A 21618-nucleotide genomic window follows, 5' to 3' on the forward strand; every position below is an offset into this window, starting at 1 on the left:
TTAACTATTGAAAGCTATTTAAAATAAAATATACAGAAAATTAATAAATATTTTTTTAGAGTAGTAAAATGTTAAATATAAAAAACTTCTTGTAATATTTCAAAATTTTAATTCTCTAAATTTATATATACTCTCCAAATAATAAAATATATTTTTTAAAAATAAAAAATCTTTTGAATACACTCTTAACTTAAAGAGTATCTTGAAGTATGATTTTAAATATTAACCTTTTAAAATAAAAATACGTTGAAAACGTTACAAAAGAATAGCATTATTCATAAAAAATAACCTTATTTTAGTTTTTCTTAATAAAAATGAAAGAAAATCATTGCAACAATGACACTTTTTTTATACGTACAACGGTACAAGTAATTTGGAAAATGAAATTGTCGGTTGTAAACAGAAGCAGTTGTGCTTGAGTCATTGGCATGACGTTACTAATGATGTCAGGCTTCTTGTTGTCATTGCCGTCACCCTGTGTTTATATTGGAATCTTAGAAATATATATAAATGCACAATTGATAATCAAGTCTTACAAATTTGCACAATAATGGTTCGACAGACAGACAGACAGACAGACGGACACGTAGAAATACAAAGAGAACAGTCATATTACGAACTAAGATTAAAAAGCAGAGGAATCATGAAAACATCCATAACACACCATAGTATAGTAGACAGACAGACACGATAATAAATATGTTGGCCTCCCTCACGTACACACACCTCGACAGAAACCCCCGTTAGATTCCCGCACAAACTCGTTTGCTAGACATGAGAAACGAGGTTGGACGATTTGGCTCATTCTCCTTCACCAGGAGATTACATGGCCATTCAGACAAAGAACATTATGTTCTGCAGCTCCGGGTGCAGAGTGTAGAAACTCTGGTCAAAAGAAGCAGCAGCAGCAGAGGAAGAAGATGATGATGATGATTCACGAGACTGCAACTCCATTGCAACCTCCTGGAACAGACGCCCCCTGTAAGCAACAAGATCCGCATAATAAACAGGCGGCACAAGTGAAACTGGCTTTGTGCAACGTGCAAAAGTGAAGCACATGTGGTGAATGAGCTTCTGCAAGCTATCAGAAGTGAAGTAATTCTCGTCCCAAAGAACATAGTAGTGAGTAGGTTTGCTGGTCCCGAGGCCTCCATAGTGGCTGCAGAGGTAGAAATCAAACTCAAAAGGGTGAACGATTGTTGTATCCACTACAGTTCCTGGAGGAACGTTGCCAGAGGCACCCCCATCCCGAGCATTTTGAAGAAAGAGCCGAGTCTGGTGCCGTTTGATAGCAACGACTAGTGTGATTGTTGGTTTGTAATCACTATTGTAAATTGCCCTCCTCAGATCAATCAACTCCTCATTGAGGACCATGTCAAACTGACCCTCACTAACCCCATCTCGGAAAACCACAATTTTGCTCGGCCTAACTCTGTTGATCCGAGCATAAGTATTAACCAGATCTGAACACATTGCCCCATAATTTAGAATCTTCTCTTTGCGATTATCCTGTGGACAGACTCTTGCAGCATACCTATTTGCAGCAGGCCAATTAACTGTGCCAACAACGGCAGCTATAGATGGACAAGATGAGTCCTTCGACCCTGGGTGATTCACATCTGCCCCGATGAACATAACATGCTCTTTACCCTCAAAATGAGGAAGCCTTCCACTTAGCTCCACATTGCTTCCTCCAAGTTTTGCATTTATCTTTATACAAAGATTTGCAAAGTATTGGTCTTGCCCTTTGTTTGAAGGCATGGACAAGCAACACTGAGTTATAACTCCAATTTTTGTTTCAGACACAAATTTAAGATACTTGTAGCCAGGATCTTTCCTTGTCATCACGCAGACAATCAATTGCAACTTGCCACTTTTTATCCTCATAGCCTCCTTAACAACACTGCTAAGAAGTCCCTCAATCCTACTAATAGATGAAAATTCTCTCATATCAGCGGAATGATACCAAAGAGGCTCATCCATAGACATTCCAAGATTTCTGCAACGGCTCCTCAAATTGTTGATGAATGGATCCACATGCAGTGGAAATCTATCACCGTAGGTGAAGTCAATCAGAGCCCAACGTTCAATTGATTTTCCCTCCACCAAAGATTTTCCAACAAGGTTCCACTGGCATTTATCCTTGTCCACTTTAACCACGCTGGGAGAACCAAGTTTCAGATCAGGAGCACCGATGACACGACCAGCAACCCTTGTCATGTTCTTGTCAACTCCAATTTCAAAATTTTTCATGACATCCCTACAACAGATAATTTGCAATTCTTGAGATTCTTGAGAAGTAAATCTTCCCCACATTATCCATTGAAAGGTACAATAGAAGATAACAATTGGGGAAAAAAGAAGCAAACACAAAAATGCAAATAAAGAAATGAAGAAGGTGATTGTACTTACCCACAAGGTCCATCGTTAGCATGCACCATTTCATAGATTGTATCTTTTCTTTCATGTGATGGAGCAAGCGATAATTTCTTCAAGAACACACCTGCATCTCTGTCCAATTGTTCCTTGGGGTATCTCTGCCCTTCAACTAGGACACAGAATTCCATAGGCACGTAATTGGGCCGGTTATTTTTTGAAAGATCCAAGCAAGGAATGTCCTTGTACACAATATTCTTTCCCCACTTATCCATAAAATAACCGACAAGGTTGATTTCTGTGGGAGGATTTATGCCATCAGGGTCATCAAATGTAAAGGAAATACCACGGGCATTCTTCGTAGTCAGCCCTGAAACAGTATATTTCTGTTTTGTAACTCTATGAGTAACTCTTACTTTCAGTCCTTTCAATGCACCGATCACTTTTTGCCTCAACTTTGTGACATCATTTACTCCATTGAACCCTTGAACATGCTCTTTCAGAAACTCTAGTACAGGTAATGGCTTACGAAATGCCAATACCGAGTAGTCTAAGCACAATGTAAGACCTTGGGATGTAGGCCTCAAGCTCTGTTGGAATCCTCTATATGCTGCAAGTCCATGATGGAGATCATCCCCCGCTCTGTAATTAGGAGAGTAAAAGCTTCGACCAACAGAGATTCTATTCCTCGAAGGATTATCCTTCATTACCAAATCCATCCCCTGTAATATATCACGAGGAATATAGGACAGATTCCCCCTTAAGTAATCTTTCAGCTTAGAAAGCTTCAATTCATTCACAAATTTGATGGTAAATAAGTAAGATCGAATCTTAGAATCTTCCCCATCAGACAGCTCCACCTTAAATTCTCCAGTGGGAAGAGTTACTGCACTGAAAATGTTCTTTTCACCATCATAAGCAGTCTTCAACAAAGGAAACCGACTATCGCCAGAAGAAAATAGCTTGTCCCTAATTAGACGCAAATCAGATTTAGATACTGATTTTCTCACAAACCGATCCCCAGGGGATGCCACAGGCTTAACATCCACATCATAGTGAATTATGGTTGCATTTGGGTTAAAATTCACAGGGAAATGGTTAACAAGAAGAGGGATGGTCCTGATGGCAAGTGACCCTCCACGATCAGGCCTTTTGATAGGCATGGTTCTGTTCTCAGTACTTTCAGACGGAGATGATATATGCTGACTCTCTGAAATCTTCAGGGATTGGATATCAACTACACAAGACGACATACAAGAATTTAATAAAAAAGTGAAAAGTTTTCAAACTTGTTGTATGACATGTAGAAAAGACATCTATTATAGTTAAAAGCTAATATCATTAACTGATTAAAGAGTGCTATCTCCATGGCAAGAATTCGCATCACACCATTCGAAATTGAACTAGATAACTAGTTTTCCTATTCTCTACATAACAGCAAAGATTTTCATAAGACCCCATTTGTTTGTTTTTCTTAAATTTTTATCTCAACCATGAAAAAGTCCATTTTTACCCAAAAAACTCAAATCACCAAATAAAATCGAAACAAGATCCATCTTCAATTGACATATAGGCAACAATGTGTGGCAAAATTGAAGTCTCCTAAGAGCCAATCTCAACCAGACAAGTCAGCAAAGAAAAAAAAATTAAAATATAAACTGTATACACGAGATCTCTTAAGAAACGGCTTTGGATAATTAAGGGATCGTACCAGCAGATGATTGAGGGGGGCTTTGCGGCTGAAGCTGAGTTTGAGGCTTAGCAAGTGATGAAGCAGAGGTAGATGGGCCCCAGGGTCTTCCAGTCCAAGTTCCTCTCGGAGTAGGCCCCACACCGACTTGCAGAGGCTGCTGCGCCGGCCTTTGAACTCCGGTACCACTTCCCTGGCCCTGATCTGGTTGTTGTGGCCTGTTGCCCCACGCCCGCGGAGCCGGCGATGGGTTGATTTGAGACCCACCAGCACCACCTTGATACGCCTGAACCGGAGTTTGATATTGAGAACCTTGCGGGGCCCTGCCCCTCCCTCTTCCACCACCGTGACCCTGATAGTTACCACCTCTACCGCCGGCACGTCCACCGGAAGCACCACCACCACGCCGGCCAAAGTTCTTTCTGCCACCACCGTCCATTCTCTCAATATAACTGTGAATCTCACTACTCTCTTCAACTCTTCACAAGCAAATGATCTGTGTAGGTCAAGCTGAGGGACTAAGGTCCTTTTTATACACGGCTAGGGCTTGGGACGAAATGACCAACAAGGGCTTAGCTTCACTATTAAGATTCAAAAACAAGTCGCGTTAGAAATGAAGTGTTAGGGTAGAAAGGTAATGAGTGAGCATGTACGAGGAAGGTTCGAGAATCATCAAGAAAATGGGGAAGAAAGCAGGAGGAAGAGACGGAGCAAGTGACCCACATCACCTAATGAGTAAATTGCATCGATGATCATTCGACTTTCTCTATAATTTTAATTAGGTCACTCGAAAATATATTAAATGTTACATAGTCCACCCTTCCATGCAAATGAAATTAGTCGTTCACTTATAATTTTTTTTTACTTTGTTATCTTTGTTCACAAGGTGTCTATGCCTATAATGAAATTCGTTACTAATGAACGTGCAATTAATTAAAATTAGTCTAAATAATACGTCGACTTGAATTATATCTACATGTTATATTCTAAGAATTAATCTTTCTCCATAGCGGCACATTGATGCTACAGTTTATTGAATGTGCAATTGTAATTGAGTACATTAGAAATGTAACATGAACCTTCAATTTATTTATTTATTATAATTATTATTTTCAATTTTCCGCCAATGATTAAGTGAATAATGAAGAAAAGATGATGGAGGGGGTTCTAAGAAGATGTGTGGGACTATGAATAGGAATTGGTTTTTATGTGTCTTGCGTGGCTAGTCGAGTGTGTGGGATAAACACATAGCAAAGCATTATAATTTCAAGTTATTGTACTTAAAATTGAAGTTAAGTGACTCAATTAGAATTATGATGGAAGTTGCGCGACCCATACTAAAATTTACTATTTGCCTAAATTTAACGGGTCCCGGATTTCTGCAGTTTATTTCAAACGCTTATTTCCGTTTGAAAGAATAAAAAAGATACCAGTCAACCAAACTTTCCAAAACATCAAAAAAATAATAAGATTAATTCCTTGTTAGCACTTTAGTCATTTTGTTAGGTTACCATACGGTGCTACAAATTTTAGGAATCTAAAACTATCCATTCAGAGAAAAAATAAATAAAATTCCTCACGATGCAAAAATATGTTATGAAAATTATTGAACCTTAATATTGTAAAATTTCAAATAGCGGTCGATATATAAGTCTACTAATACTTTATACTCGTAATTCGACTTTAAGAATTATTTTTATTCGAACAAATTTTGGTTTTGGAATTTACTATTTAAGTCTCAAAACAAAATTATTTAATAATTCCTATAACTTATTTATTTTATTTTATTTTATTTTTATCTTAATAGTTATTATTTTTGGGAAAATTTACACCGATTACGTGCATATTATATTCACAAAATCATATCGATTATTTGCGTGAAATCGAAATGTAGTTTCGACTTACCGAAATAGGATTTGAAAAGCAAAACATAAAAGTTACCGAATCTGAATACATGGATATTGATTCATCCCTTTTGATTCTTGAACGAAAGCAAATGATTCTTTTGATCAAACCTTGCAACATAAACATTAAATAATGTTAATCATTTCCCGAAATCAAAATATAATTAAAATAAATCAGAAAACTGGAGGAAGAAAGATGCAATCGATGAATTTTTGGTCGAGACGAGTGTTTGACACTTGGTCCTTAAAATGAATTTGTCCCGCATCGATGCTAACGATTTTTCGACAATCATCTCCCACGATACAACGACCACGTCAGGCCATAGGAGCACTCCAAATGGTTTCGACCAACGAACTTGAACGGAATTCCCTCTCTACCAAGGAAATGCATGAAAATGTTATGGAATTAAAAATGAGAGAATTGTTAGAGGAGAATGAATGCTCAATACAATTGGTGTACCCAAAATCATGTCCATAGGGTTCTATTTATAGATATAGAAAGGGTGCTATGAAGTAGTGTGGGCCAAAACATGCATTCTTTCAAAAAAGTTGCAACACTTGGCCAAAACATACACCTTTCGAAAAGTTGCAACACTTCATTTCTTTTAACTTTAGTCCGCAATTTCTCATTCATCCGGAATTGGGTTCGAGATTCCAAATATGCCACGACGATCTACTCGACAAGTAGACTAATTTGGTCTATTTACTTTTGTAATTTTGACCATCGGATTAAGTCCGAATATTTGGTCGAAATTGACACGTAGTCACACATTTTCATTTTCCATTTTTTACACTCATTTTCATTTTCCAATTTTTACACACTTTTTCATTTAATATTTGAACAAATTCCTACAATAGTCATTATCACTGAAAGCAATAGCTAATTGAATGATTAAAAAATCGACAAATTTTCCACTAGCATCCTTCCCGGAAAACTTTTGGGCAAATTTCTTTTTTTCTTTTTACCATCATTAAAATTTTCATGTTTTTTGTTTCAATTTTTAAAATTACTACGGGATATCAAACGAAATCAAAATATGACATTCTTAATACCATTTAAAATGTTCACGAACTATTTTTTACATCGTTAATTGCGCATGAAACATTCAACCGTACCAAATGTTAAGGCTTGTCAAAATAGGCCGTTCCAAATTAGAATTTTGATAACATGCCAACTTTAAAAATTCTCTAGCGATTTTACACTAGTCGAATATACAAATTGCCTATGTAATTTCGAAGCTCGTTTTCGGAATTACATCGAAGTATCGAATATAAATTTACATGAGATATGATTTTTTTTTTAATTTAAATTTTTTAATGTAGATAACTTTTTTACAAGTTTGATTGTGCCCCTCTAGCTTAAAATGTTTGTGTCCGACACTGCTTCTTTGAGTCTTCTTTTGCAATAAATTTGAACATGCAAGATGTTTACTATTATTATTGCTTAAAATTAAATATTAATTTTAAATACACGTTCATTTTTTGATCCACTACTGCTATGCATAGAATGGATCCTAGTAAGGAAAATCAATAAATGTACATTTTCTAGCTGGTCCTCTCCCTACTTATTACATGCACTACAAAATTTCATTAGTATAAAGTGAGGTTAGAAGAAAATGAGTTTATTGTTTTGTGATGCCGGGTTTGGTTTAGGAAATCTTAAAGAAATTTGATGATTAACCCACATATCTTGTATTGTTTTAGGGATGGGTGGGAATAATATAATGAGATGATGAGGGATTACACAGGGGCGGACCGGGGGGAGGGGGGGGGCAGGGCGATTATAGTGGCAATTGACCCTTTAGATTTTGGGGGAAAAAAATTTTTGCTTAGTTTTTTTTTTTTTTTTTTGCTTAGTTTTTTATTTATTTATTAGAAGATACGCTATAAATTTTATTTTCGACCCCCTAATCCAAGTCGTTTGGGTCGGCCCCTGAGATTATAGAAGAAGGGAAGAATGGTTGTGCAAAGAAAATGAACAAAGAGTGGAAATGGGTGGAGGATTATTCAACTTACAACGAAATTTATTGTAATAGTTCATTTAAATCGTTCCAATTCCAGTTTTCAATTTGTTTATGATACAATATTAGTGTGAACTATAGAACCTTTCACGTTGTATAATGTCACAGTTGTCAACATGTTGAATGTCCATATTATAGAATAGTAGCTTACCGATTTACCAGTTGAACATCCAACATGTCAATTTAACGAAGCAACTTAAAAATTTTAAATTTTAAATTGCAAAACATTGAATCTATTATAAATTGGGTGGCCAAGAATGATTTAATTTCTATCACACGGGGTTATGAACTTCGCAACAAAAGAAGTTCACAAAATAGAAACCAGTTAATTAATATATGGAATTAAGTTTTATGTAGTTAGACTAATATTTTGAGTTGTATTGGCCAAGCAGAAGCAGTAATTGAGCTTCAGATTATTAAGCGCATGCAACTGTTAAATTCTAAACAGTCCTGAAGTGGAGGAGACCACTGAAAACCGAATTGCAAAATTCCTTGACCAAAGATTTATTGATTCCAGGCCAGCCTTGCCCTGTACTGAATTTAAATTAGCGTTCCCTTTTATTTAATTAACATACATAAAGAGAAAAAAAAAATATTATATTAATTTTTTGAATAAAATTATAACATAACAAAATTATAATACCCCAATGTTTATTTTTTATTGAGGGTTTGCAGCACATTTGTCGTCAGTGACACAACACAAAACAAGGAATTCAAGCGAAAACATTAACAGCACAATTTTTGGAATTCACGAAATTATGAAAGAAATAAATTCACAAAATTTTATTAATGTAAGATGCCCAAAAACGAATAATTAACCATTTATTTATAAGGATTTACATGAAAATTCTAAGGGCTTGTTTGAGCCCTTTCTTTTTTTGTTTTGAAAAATGCATTTTATAAGTGTTATGATGGATAATGTGTGAATAAAAATTAAAAAAATGTTTTGAATTTGTCTGTAATATTATTATATTGAAAAAATGTGTGATTAAAATGGATTAAATCACTATTTAAGAATACATTTTGATGAAAAAAAGAGACTCAATCAAGGGCCTAATTTAAAAGACCTAAAATTGAAAAGAATTCTCAATAAACTAAATAACAATAGCACTAAAATTTTAAATGCAATTTTCAAATTCTAAACAAACTCAGATGACGAAAATCTACTATATATCACAATAAGTTGTGAATTCAATCTGACCCGTCGTTTTTCTTTCCAGAATGGGTATTATGGGCGCAAATTGGAGCTCGAACGCCAAAATTTGTGTTACGTTTCTTCTATAGTAAGTGTACGATATCGAACAAATAATGTGATGGACTTTTCCACGAAGATTATACTTTAATGCATAATTTAATATTTCTAATTAGTATTCAATAAAAGCAAACAAAGAGTTGTGATTGTTGATTTGTTTTAAATACTTGAAAATATCAAAATTGCACACAAAGGTCAGTTGAATATTCAAATATGTGATGGATCTTGGAGTATAACAATTTCATCTATTGATCACATTTAAATCTTAATTCAAGATTCACATCTAATGTAGTGCTCGATCGAATTCTTCTATTGTATTCGATTTACCCTTTTCGAGTTCTCATTGAATCTATTTAACTAATCAATTTTACATCTTTATGTAAATCAAGCATAGTTAAACGAAATATTAGTTCTAAGAATTTATCTAAGATTGCAATAATTAATATAGGGATATCTACGCGTTACACTAATTTACCGAATAGTAATATGTAGTCTAAATCTATAACTCAGCACTTGATTCGTAATAGATTCATGAAGTAATTGAATAATTGGCTAAAGAATTCAAAACATTAAGTACATAATTAAAATTAACACATGCATTTAAAAAAACTTGAATCTTGAATAAAAGGTCTCAAAAGATTATATTGCTTGCCCCAATATGAAATTTAGCTACATAATAATAGAAAAAGACTAAAGATTTGCATTGAGTACATCCCTAAAATTTGAATTGAGATGTAGAAAATTGGATGAATCTTGCACCAAGTTCTCTTGTTGCCTTCAATCTTTATTTTAAAACTTAGATCTTACATTTTTGTTTTCCTTCATTCTGATAATCTCTCGAAATCTCACGTTTTATATTGTGCCTTTCAATGTGTGGAATTTCCTTTAAAGTGCTTCCATTATTCTATTTATACTCCCCTTCACGTTCTTCCAAATTTGGAGTCTTTCTAGAATTTTCACGAGCCAAAACAGTGGAAAAACTAAAATAAGTGGCACAGCGCCGGGATAGTAATTTAGGCGCTACCTTGCTATTCCAAAATTGCTTCTCTGGCAATTTGTAGCACCTAGGCGCCAATTGGCTGCTCATTTTCCTTGACTTTGGCTTCTTTGTTCACTCTAGTAACTCTTTTACACAAGCTCATCTAACCTTTAAAATAACACTAAAACCACATAAAAAAACGTTCTATACTTAGAAGATCTAACAAATAATCAAGTTAAAATTGTGTAAAACTCATGAGTAAAAACACACTCGTCAATCTGCAGTTTACTGTTTTTCCCTTTTTGGTTCAACTGTTCCTCAATCCATTCAGTCATTTGTTCTACTTCAGTCTCTTCCACTTTCAAAGAACTTTGTTATAATCAAAATAGAGAGGCTAGTCTTCATGGAATCCATATAGATCTGCCACATTTAACGTACTATAAATATCTATAAGAGTTGGTAAATCAATAATTTAGGCATTTCTGTTAATCCGTTTAAGCATTTTGAAAGACCCATATTATCTCGATTTCAGCTTGTGGTAAGTACCAATGAGAAATCTCTCATTTATCAAAAATACTATCAGTGAGTCTCTTTCCTGAAATTGTTTATCCCATCGATGTAAATCTGCTACTACCTTATATGTTACATTAGTCCTTTTCAACTTCTGTTTTATTTCATCACAGACTGCTAACACATCTTCCGCCAGATGTTCAGCAACAACACTCTTACTATTGCCATTGAGCAACTTCACCAAATCTACCACATGATAGGGAACCTTCTTTATATACACAATAGCAAACGAGGACTTGCCTGTAGCAGTATGAATTAAGCTTGTTTGCAAACTCCACCTGAGGCAGTGCAAAATCCTACCATTTGGGCTTATCTACACAAACACTTTGAACCATATTTCTAAGAATACAGTTAGTGACTTTACTCTCTCTATCAATCTGGGGATGGACACTACTACTTCGATTCAAATTTGTCTCAAAAAACTTCCACAATTTAATCCAAAAGTTCCCAAAAAACTTTGTATCCCGATATGAGACGATAGATTTGGGAGCTCTATGCATTCAAATAACCTTCCTGAAAAATAGTTTGATAATATTCGATGCATTTGAAGTCTTTTGACAGGCTATGAAGACTGAAGTGAATCATCATGCAGAATATGTCAACTACCACAAAACATAATCTACGCCTCATTGAGTACAAGGTAATCCCAAAACGAAATCCATAGCAAGATCTTACCATATGCATTGAGGAATAGAAAGTGGCATGTAAAACTCAGTATTCTGCATTTGACTTTTCGACACCTGACGAGTGTAACATTCTCAGATTATAACGCCAACAGCTTGCTTCAATTGTGGTCAATAATACTAGGCTTCCAAACTGGTTATTGTTTTGTCGTGCTCCAAGTGTCCACTTAGACCTCCATGCAAATATTGAATAAGTTTTTCACGTAAAAATGAAACAAGAATGCAAACCTGGTTGCCCTTGAGCAAATACCCATCGCTAATATAGGAATCAGTCACTGTTTCACGATTCTTACACTTGCTCCAAATCTCCTTAACATAATGATCATCTGCGAACAGTTCTTTCTAACTTTCAAATCCAACAATCTCATGTGATAGTGTGACCAGCAAAGATGCTCTCCGACTAAGGGCATCAGAGTTGAGACAAATTTGAGCTATTTGATGGGCCGCAACCATGTCAAGGCAACTTGAGATGACCACTTCTAGGCCGTCTTGGCCCTAAGCCCTTAAAGCTTGCGTGTCGTTTGGTTTTATGTTTTGCTTGGCATTATTAATTCCTTCACTTTATTAGGTGACTTTATTGGTATTTGCTTATGAGTAATCAGGGTGTTTTGGAATTGAATATACTGGCAAACTAAGTGAAAGAGAAAAACAAAATGAAATTACGAAACAATAGTGCAGAGGAAGCGAAAGGGGTGCAGATACTGCCAGAGAAGTTGCAACAAAATGTTAGCAAATACACAATTTAGACTGTAATATAACTTCTTTGATGAAAAATAGTTCTTGCAGCAATATATGAATATTACAGATATTTCTGTACGTACATATAATAACAGATTTCTTGGCAGTCAAATCAACTAAGATGCTTTGGCAACAAGATCAGCACACGTCTACAAATGATTTGTCGTAGCCAGATAATATTCATTTTCAACAGTTGAATCCCTTGCAGACAGAGAGAACTATGATGAGGATCAAGGCAACCACAATAGCCAAAACAATGAGTTTAATCTTCATGTTTTGAAGCCACATTTTTCTCCGAAGTGTTGTTCCAGAATTCCTGAAGTCTTGTGCCTGTTTCAACAAAATAATTTAGATATGTATACCAATCTTTATGATATGCCTTATCATCAATGCATCTGTAATAACACCAAGAAAATGGATTCATCGAGGAGCACAACATTCCTGTCTCATAATATTGTTAGTATATTTTTTTGTGCAAATTTTCAAATTTGAAGTCTAAAGAGAGAGACGAAAGTCAGTTGTACAGAAAATATATTCTACTTCTTACGTAAAATTAATCAAAATCATCGCTCTCGCTTTGACTACATAATTAAAATGTGCATCAAATAAATTAGTAAATTCAGGAAACACAACAGGGATCAGGCCAGAAGGCCCAAAACTCAATCAACTTATATACTAAGGGTGTGTTTGATTACATTTATTTTTCATGAAAAATATCAGTTTTCTACACAAATTCCCACTTTGGGTGTTTGATTGTTATTTTTTTCCATTGAAAATATTTTCCAACTTTTGAAAATATGCCTAATTTTCCTTGTTTTTAAAGAAAATATTTTCCTTGGAAGGAGGTAGTTTTTGTTTTCCTCAAAACAAGGAAAATCTTTTCTTTTATAGGTAATCTTTTCCATATCAATCAAACGCATTCTAAATGATTTCTCAGGAAATTCAAGGTTGGCTACCTGAATCAATTTTCGCCGGTTCATTTGTTAGATCAAAAATCAATCCAAAAACTAGGAATAATCTATGTGGTGGGTAATATAGGTTGGCAACGGGAGAGGGGGTGGGGCATAGATTGGGTAATATGGATTGGCAATGGGATGGGTTCGAGGCGGGCTCCCCCGCACTACTGGGCATTTCACATCCCGTACCTGCCCCGTTACCCGTTTAAAGCAAGGTAAGGGGGGCGGGGCGGGTTAATGTACCCGTTTAATTTTTATTTTTTTCATAGCTTTTGATAATTCATTTTATCATCCCCATTCATTCAAGTGAGACAATATTATAGTTATTAAATTTTTTAATTAATTTATTTATCTTTAAAAGTTAAATTATTCGAATATATTTGAAAAACTAAGGTTTTTATTATTTATTATATTCCTCAGATAATCTTAGTTACCATATTTTATTATAATTAATGAAATTTCGTAAAAAATTTCCATTTAAAGTATTGAATTCCTTATTAAAAAAATAATAATAATAAAATAAAATTAAATAGGATGAGGCCCCGTTACCCGTACCTACCTCGAGGTAGAATTCACTGTTCCTTACTCAACTTGATTACCCAATTAAGCGGGTAATCCTTGTCTTGTTCGGGACAAGGCTCCTGCGGGAATAGAGTTTTATAGGTATTTTTGTCATCCCTATCAGGGTAATAAAGATGAGGTTTGAAATAGAGTTTGGATACGGAATAGATATGGATTAGGACTCCCTTGAAACATTATAAATAAATAGGATATCGATTATGAGAGAAAATATTTTATATAAGTCCATGCTCGGCAAAGCTTAAATTTTTTAGGTACTTAAAAGTTGTGAGTTCTACGAAATACGTGGATGGTAAATTGTGAATCCTATAAAATGTGTGGATGGTAAGTATGTTTGACAAGCTTAAAAAAAAAAAAAGGGCTTTGCTAAATATGCATTAAATTATGTTTGTATAGATTGGATTCTATTAGTTTTAATATTTAACAAGGTTTTAGTTTTCTATTCCTTTAACTTCTTTACCTATAAAAGTGAACCTAGGATTTCACTGTATTCAACCATTTTTTTTATATTGATATTGAATAATAGATTTCCTCCCCAAAATCTTCATCTTATTCTTCCCTCTTCCTTCTTTCTCTGTATGAATTCTGCATGCATCAGAGCTAATAGTTCTGTGTCCTTTCATCCCAGATTACACTTGCAGTGAAACAGCAGGTATAAAAAACTCATCCAAGAAAAAGTGAAAACAACCACTCTCAAAACAAAAACTAAATATTGTTCTCATCAATAATTTTAATGTTCAGCTATTTAAATTCTTTTTTATCAAGCAACAATAGCTACATCAAAACCAATCTCAACAGAATTAAAGAACAGCTGAATGCGCGGGTGCACCCACAGAGATAGTGACATACCTGATGATGAAGATTCTCAGTCTTATCCACAAGAAGCTCTATCTTCTCCCCACGATCAAGAACCTATAATAAACCAACAAAGATAACATAACAGATGGCCAAGCCAAAGTACCTTTTAATAAAGCCAAAAATGGCATTCGTCCACAAAGATGCATCAAACAATGAAAGATTTATTTTCAATTTAACTTTAGGTTTTGTTTAAAATAAAATTTCTTCCCCATTTGGGGCTGTGTCCTCATCACACACTTCCAAAAGATATAAATAATGAAAACCACTTGTTGCAAGGAAAAGTGAAAAGAGAAGAGAAAAGGCATCACATTGTAGCAAAAAAAGTAAAGATAAATATTAGAACTGCTCTGCACTAAGTAATCAAATCAAAGAATATTACAGACTGATTGATTTCTGTCAACTGTCCAAATTGCATTGTGAGTGAAAATGACAGTGAGAACAGAATAATATAATATTTCTTCAAGCTTCACCATTAAAGGGAAAACAACTTAATAAGCCGACATGCAATTTAACTTTGTAAGTTTCATCCTATAAGAAGGTTAAATCAAAATGTTTGTGATAATTTCCACTGCATTGAAACCAAAAATTACTTAGTTATTTCAGGTTCAGTTCAACCCCCATGGGCAGGAAAAATCAGGCTATCCAACAAATTGGCCTTGTGTGTCTTTCAATAATACCTGGTACTTCAGCATCATAAAATTCTACTCCCTCCGTCCCACAAAAATAGGCTTGTTTCTATTTTCACACCGATTAAGAAAATGTAATCAATATAGTTGAAAATATAAATTTTTGTTACATTTTTCCTACCATACCCTACATTTAGTAATTTTTTAAATGGAAATAGTTCATATTTGTTGATAACAATGTATATTAAATAGGGGTATATTAGAAAACTAAAAATTTAATTGTGCGTGTGTGTATAACCGTGGGTTTCCGGGCCAGTTTATGCACACCTCTACTAAAAACAAGCCTGTCTATATTTATGGGATAGAGGGAGTATTTGAAAAACAGTTTGATAGATTGTTATTTCTATTCATAGTATGATTTTTACCAGTCCACTTAATTCCATGACACTGATCAGTAAAGGATTCAGTGGTAACAGTTATCAATTTTTCTCATGGCAGTTTGTGCATCTGGTAACAAGAGTGATTACCTACCACCTTTTCTCATGCTATAGATTGACCTGGTATTGCTACCTTTTGCACATACGTTATATACTCAAGGTAACCCAAGTTTCAATTCTCAGCAACTGAACCAATGAGATTAGCATGGCTCCTAGCAAATGCTTATATGATTGGATGACATTAGAGAAACTATTTATTATCATTAAGCAGAAAGTAGGTTAGGTATCTCGATATAATTATTAATCAAAACAATAAAAGAATGTATTCCTAGGTCAAGTTCCACTTCCAGAATATACAAGCTAAACAACACTCTCCGTACCTTCTCAATATTTTCCATCATAACACCTTTAACTTCTGAAACCTGTGCTTTCACTTTTGAAAGTTTGCTTATCTCTTCAGGATGCTCGGTGCAGTACTGCATATGTTCCTTCAACTTTCGTCTGTAATAAAGAATTTCTACACATCAGTTTCGTTTCATTAACACAAATAAACATATCAAACCATCTCATAACTGTAACAATATTCTAAAATACCCGAATTCCTTGCTAAGGCTATTAGCAGGAGCTGTTGCAGCCTTTCCACCACTGTAAATTGCTACAAAGTCATCCTTAATACGCTCCAGAAAGGCCATAGGAACCTGTCTTCCTGCTGATTCTTCAGCAACCACACAGTATGCTGCACAGAATGCCACGACCAATAATGGACAAAAACTATGACTCGATAAGGGGCAAAAATAAAATAGCAATGACATTTTGGCTCGTTTCAGCTTCTCCCAAGGCATTGAAATTACATCCAAATCACCTCTTTCATAAAATTAGTCATCGTTTTAATAAATTATTTGGAGCAGTTAACAATTTTGGATTCACACTCGAGAAACTTTCCAAATTACTAAGATAATTAAATTTTGGAAGTCATCAGAGAAAAAAGAAGTAAAAATAAGGCGTTACTGTTAATTGCCTTGGAATCCATGTTGAGAAACAATTGTGCGCATAATCATATTTAATTTTTCAATTATAAACGACTTAATAAAATAATCATAACCCAAATCGTCCGGTTCCTAGTTCCAAACTTATAAATCAACGCCTCACCACTACATTCAAAATGACGGTAACCACGCAAAGCCTTAAAAAAAAAAGAAAAACTATTGATTCGAGCTAATACTAGTAAAATTAGCACATACTGAAGCCATCGTGAACAAGATAATTGAAGGTGTGGCTATCGCAATTGTAGGTGAACTTATTGTTGGAAGAAGGAAGCTTCTGAAGGCACTGGTAAGCTATGGAGCTGAAATTGCCGCTGAACTCTGTATACTCCGCCAGTATCACCGGTGGCGTCCCACGCGCCACTAGCGCATAGATCAACGTCCTCTTGCTGTTTTGCGCCATTTCAATTCAACCCTTGGATTGATTGCTAACTTGCTAACTACGGTATAAAATATTTCGCTGTTCAGGTACTATTTTTCTGTAGATCTTGAAATTTTGATCACTGCAGTATAGTTTTGTAGCCCTTTCTCTTCCACCCCCCTCTTTACTCCTTCCTGGCTTTTAGAGAGAGAAAAAGCGGAGGCTAAATTGGAGTCCAGTGGCAGCAAGAGTCATTTTGCACAGAAGCTCATTCACTTTTGCCTTTATTACGGAATGCTTCTCTGTCCTTTTAAATTAACGAAAAACCCTCCAGAAGACCTTTCACATACGAAAGACCCCCTATCGTTTAAGTCAGTTACTAGAGCCATTAATTTCACTTAGGGTCCATTTGATAGTTTTAAATTTCATGGAACATGTCACATACAAGGAATTCATTTTTTCTTTGGCTATTTGATACAAAAGTGAAAATGGAGTCCGATTTTCAAAGTACAGACACTTAAAACATGTTTTTGACAAATAAATTGAAAATAAAATTCCTATGATTTTGGTAATTTTTTATTTTCCAACTTACATGAAATTGGTTTGTTTTTTCCACCTTTGCAATCAAACGAACCTTTAAAATTGGCCAAAATTAAAAAGAAGTAATTTCAATTGTGGCCTCAAAGTTTTTTGTTTTTGTTTTTTTTTTTGTTTTGGCAAACTATACCCAAACTTTCTATTTATACTACACTTGAGTCCTAACCTCTAAAACTTTAATCTTCTTTCCTCCATTTCATTCCAACTACCCTTAACGATAAAGTGATATGTAACATTATGTAAGTTAAGATTTAACATACACGTAGCAAGTTCCCCATGTCACCCAACATATATCTATATATATATATATATATAAAGAAAAACCAAAACCCAAAACTAAAAAGGGCCAAAAACTTGTGGAAGAACGAATGATTTATCAACCTACTTGCAATTTTCCTCTGATGCTTCGACAAATCCAAGTTTGAAATCATCACCATCCCAAAAAAATCAAAAGTTGCAGTAAATGAACAATGTTTTATCATTTTCTTCATTTTTTTTATTTTTCTTAAAAATTTATTTAATTATTTATTTTATCGATATATAAATTATTAAATAAATAATTACGTTTAGTTAACAAAAATATTGAATTCATTAATAAATTTAAAAAATATAGTTCATTTAATAAAAATATTACAATTAACAGAAGATTACATTAAAATAATAATAGTAACAATAACAATCTACTAATATTAATATTAATTTTAATAATACTATTAAATTAAGAATTAAAATTTCTTGTATAACAAAAAAGTAATACAAAGGAAGGAAAGATTTGTTCTATACCAAAATGAAGGGCAAAATGGTACATATGTTCGTTGCACCATTTTATTTATTTATTCAGTTATGCTATGTGTACAATCGGGATTGACAATCTCGGTTGACAATTAGACATATGGGAGGGGGTCTACGCTAAATAAAAAAATTGTGGGTCATCCCTTCTGTGAGTACATTGTCAATTGGGATTGTCAACCCCAATTGTATAAGAAGAATAATTCTTATTTAATTTTGTACTTTTTGGTGTCTTGGCCTCTATCGAAGATGCCCTTATAGTTTTCAGGAGTTTTGAGATCTTTTTTCAAATATTTTGTTGATAGTGAGAATTGCGGTGGATATAATAGCAAAGAATCACGAATCAAGATTCAAGATTCAAAAGAGAAATTTAGAAAATTGGGACTGCACAAGCGTGGAAAGGTTATGAACACGAAGAGAAATTAAGTCCAATTATACTTGGAGTTGGAGGTTGGTCAATCTAATTATGGATTTTGGTTTTGGTTTTGATTTGTTGGGTGGGGGTGAGATTGGGAAAGAAACAAAATTTTAAAAGTTTGAAATCATGGTTGATACAAATAAAATGTTTGGATATAATTTGTAAAAAAATAAATGTCTCAGCCTGAGTCAGAGCTAGCTCGTGTGGCTCGTCATTGGCTGTTTTCGGCTCAGTGATAAGTCGAGCCTAAAAAAATTTAAAAAGCTATTGTAGGTAGCAAGTTGCCTGTTATTAATTAAAAAAAAAAAACTATTATTAAAAGAAAAACATGAGTCAGCTCAGCTGGATAAGGCCCGAGCTAAAAGCTCAGATTAGCTCGGGCAAAAAAAGTCCAAACCATTTTTATTTGAATCGAACTTGAGTCTCAAGTTTCGACTCTCGATTCGATTCGACCGTTGACATCCTTAGATGCAATATAGAGACAAAGATCAATGAGGTTTTGCGCCAATTACCCAATAAATAACTTAAGAGACATAAAAAAAATAAATGACAAAAATGTTCAGAAAATATTGATGATCAAAATAGCATGTGATTTTAAGAAATTCTGTTCAATTCCACCGAGAAAAACGTAAAAAGATCCCTCAGTTGACAAAGCATGAATTTAGGTAAAAATTGTGGAAATCAGCATAGAGAAATCACGGATTTAGGGTTTGATTAGGGGTGAATCTCATTTGGTTTAATTTTAAATGTAAAATGTACCGTTAAATGCAATTTAAAAAGTGAAAATGTATTTATTAATTTTTCTAATAAATGGGCTGTATTGGGCCTATTTTATGCTTTTTCACGAATTATTGTAGCCCATTTTGATCTTCACATATGAAGAAGTGGAAATCACGAAATACTATACATTAAAAATTCCACATTCCAAAATCAGATGGAAAGTTTTACTATTCAAAAATCAGAAAACTCTAATTTTCTCACTTATTTTTTCTCTCTCTTCAATTTTTCTCTAAGGTTTGATAAATCAATTAATCCCAAATCATTCACTCTCTCTCTCTCTCTCTTTCTCTCTCTCTCCCCATTTTTATTTTTTCTCCAGTGACCGATCACTCACTCGACGACACTGTGATGATGAAGCCATCACAGTGGAGTGAGTTTCACCTCCAGCAGCCTATCCTCAGTTTCCATTCTTCTCTCCTTCTCCACCGTCATCCGTTCGAGAACCACTCTTACCGACGACGGCAAGGCAGAAGTCGTTTGCTGAGTCTTCCTCCTCATCTAGTTGCTAATGTAGATGGCGAGGCACTGCCAGCAGCAATGCCTTGCTGTTCCTAGACAGCGACGGCGGGTGCTGTTGCTCGAATCTGCAGCAATGCCTCTGGTGGTGGCGGTGGCTGGCAGTGTCAGATCTGCTACTGGTGGTGATTGATGGTTCATCTGACGGAGAGGTGCGTGGGTGTCGAATCTGGGGTGGTGGCTAGTGGTAATTTGTGATATTATTCTAATTAATAATTCAAAAATTAAACTTTCAGATTTGTGATTTCGATTTCTTACTTTCTGCAATTCATTTCATTTTTTCATGGTGATGCGTTTGTGTTGGGTTGGGGGTAAGTTTGTGTTTTGTTGTTGGGAGTGTTGATTGTGGTTGTGTCGGGGGTGATGGTTCAGGCAGTGGTGGGTGGTGGTGCTAGCGGTGGTCACAGGTGGTTTTGAGGTAGATTTTGTGGTAGTTTTTTGAGGTGGTTTGGTAGTGGTGATGGTGGTGGTCACATGTGCGGTGTCAGGTATTTTGGTGCTATAGCGATTTGGTCGCGATCTGGTGAGTTGGTGGTAGTAGTGGCATTGCATTAAGATTGTTGCAAAGTCCAAGTTTGGTTGTGTGATAACATTATTTTGGTTGATTTTTGCATTTGTGTGTGTTGTGTGGTGGTCGTGGTTGACAATGTGATGGTGTTTTTTTACGACGGTGGTGGCAGCGGTCTGTGATCAAGCATTTAGTTATTCGTGACCAACTAATTAATTGTAAGCTAAATATTCGATAATTTGCAACTGATAATAATTTGTGATCAATTAATTTGAAAATTTGTGACATACAAATAAACTCTGACTTGATTTGTGACCAATGAAATTAATCGTGACCAATTAATTTGATAATTTGCAATGAATAATGATCTGTGACCAATAAAAGTTGATTCTGTAACTAATGAATAATCAGTAATCTATAAAAAAAAAATTTGTGACCCAAAAATAATATGTGACCTATGAGATTTTTGATCTGTGACCGAAAAAAAGTTGTGACCAATAAATTTATAAGTTGTGATAGGGCTGGGCAAAATCCAACCCAACCCAACCCGCTCAACCCGATCAACCCAAACCAACCCGATCGGTTTGGGTTGATTTTTTAAGTTCAATTGGGTTGGGTTGGGTTGAAAAAATATTTTTGAGGTTGTATTGGGTTGGGTTTCGAGTTATGATTTAAAACCCAACCCAACCCGATAAATTAAAAAAAATAATATCTAAGATGAAAAAAAAACCTAAATAAAAACAATAGTAAAGATATGAAAATGACTTATAGTTTATAAACATCCATTTTTTTTTACATAGATTGATTCCTATAAACATAATTTACAAATGAAATGTTATTTCATAATAAAGTAAAAATTAAGAATGTAAAAAAAATAAAATAATAATAATAAATACTTCATAAATTTTAAACTTATTTATACATCATTTATCAAAAA

At 34.5% G+C, this 21618-nt stretch overlaps 2 protein-coding genes across 2 annotated transcripts; both read right to left on the reverse strand.

Moving 5' to 3' along the window:
- Positions 1–484: 484 nt before the first annotated feature.
- Positions 485–4725, reverse strand: LOC111374976 (protein argonaute 2). The gene is made up of 3 exons (XM_022997738.1): positions 4088–4725; positions 2413–3613; positions 485–2260 (listed from the first exon to the last, which is right to left on the reverse strand). Exons 1-3 carry the CDS (start codon positions 4503–4505, stop codon positions 835–837), a joined length of 3045 nt encoding a protein of 1014 aa, XP_022853506.1. The 5' UTR covers positions 4506–4725; the 3' UTR covers positions 485–834.
- A 7427-nt stretch (positions 4726–12152) lies between these two features.
- Positions 12153–17337, reverse strand: LOC111374977 (vesicle-associated membrane protein 721-like). The gene is made up of 5 exons (XM_022997739.1): positions 16911–17337; positions 16264–16405; positions 16050–16170; positions 14598–14660; positions 12153–12543 (listed from the first exon to the last, which is right to left on the reverse strand). Exons 1-5 carry the CDS (start codon positions 17113–17115, stop codon positions 12400–12402), a joined length of 675 nt encoding a protein of 224 aa, XP_022853507.1. The 5' UTR covers positions 17116–17337; the 3' UTR covers positions 12153–12399.
- Positions 17338–21618: the final 4281 nt, after the last annotated feature.

The sequence above is a fragment of the Olea europaea genome, unplaced genomic scaffold (genome assembly GCF_002742605.1).
Source record: "Olea europaea var. sylvestris unplaced genomic scaffold, O_europaea_v1 scaffold132, whole genome shotgun sequence".
Lineage (NCBI taxonomy): Eukaryota > Viridiplantae > Streptophyta > Magnoliopsida > Lamiales > Oleaceae > Olea > Olea europaea.

What these genes read in the sequence shown, in the direction of transcription:
- LOC111374976 (XM_022997738.1), bottom strand. Translation starts at nt 4,505, where the DNA reads ATGGACGGTGGTGGCAGAAAGAACTTTGGCCGGCGTGGTGGTGGTGCT. An exon ending in CCCCCCTCAATCATCTGCTG is followed by an intron (nt 3,614 to 4,087) that starts GTACGATCCCTT and finishes CGTCTTGTGTAG; the next exon opens with TTGATATCCAATCCCTGAAG. An exon ending in GCTAACGATGGACCTTGTGG is followed by an intron (nt 2,261 to 2,412) that starts GTAAGTACAATC and finishes TATCTGTTGTAG; the next exon opens with GGATGTCATGAAAAATTTTG.
- LOC111374977 (XM_022997739.1), bottom strand. Translation starts at nt 17,115, where the DNA reads ATGGCGCAAAACAGCAAGAGGACGTTGATCTATGCGCTAGTGGCGCGT. An exon ending in TGATGGAAAATATTGAGAAG is followed by an intron (nt 14,661 to 16,049) that starts GTACGGAGAGTG and finishes GGTTTATTATAG; the next exon opens with GTTCTTGATCGTGGGGAGAA. An exon ending in CTGAGAATCTTCATCATCAG is followed by an intron (nt 12,544 to 14,597) that starts GTATGTCACTAT and finishes TTGTTGAAACAG; the next exon opens with GCACAAGACTTCAGGAATTC.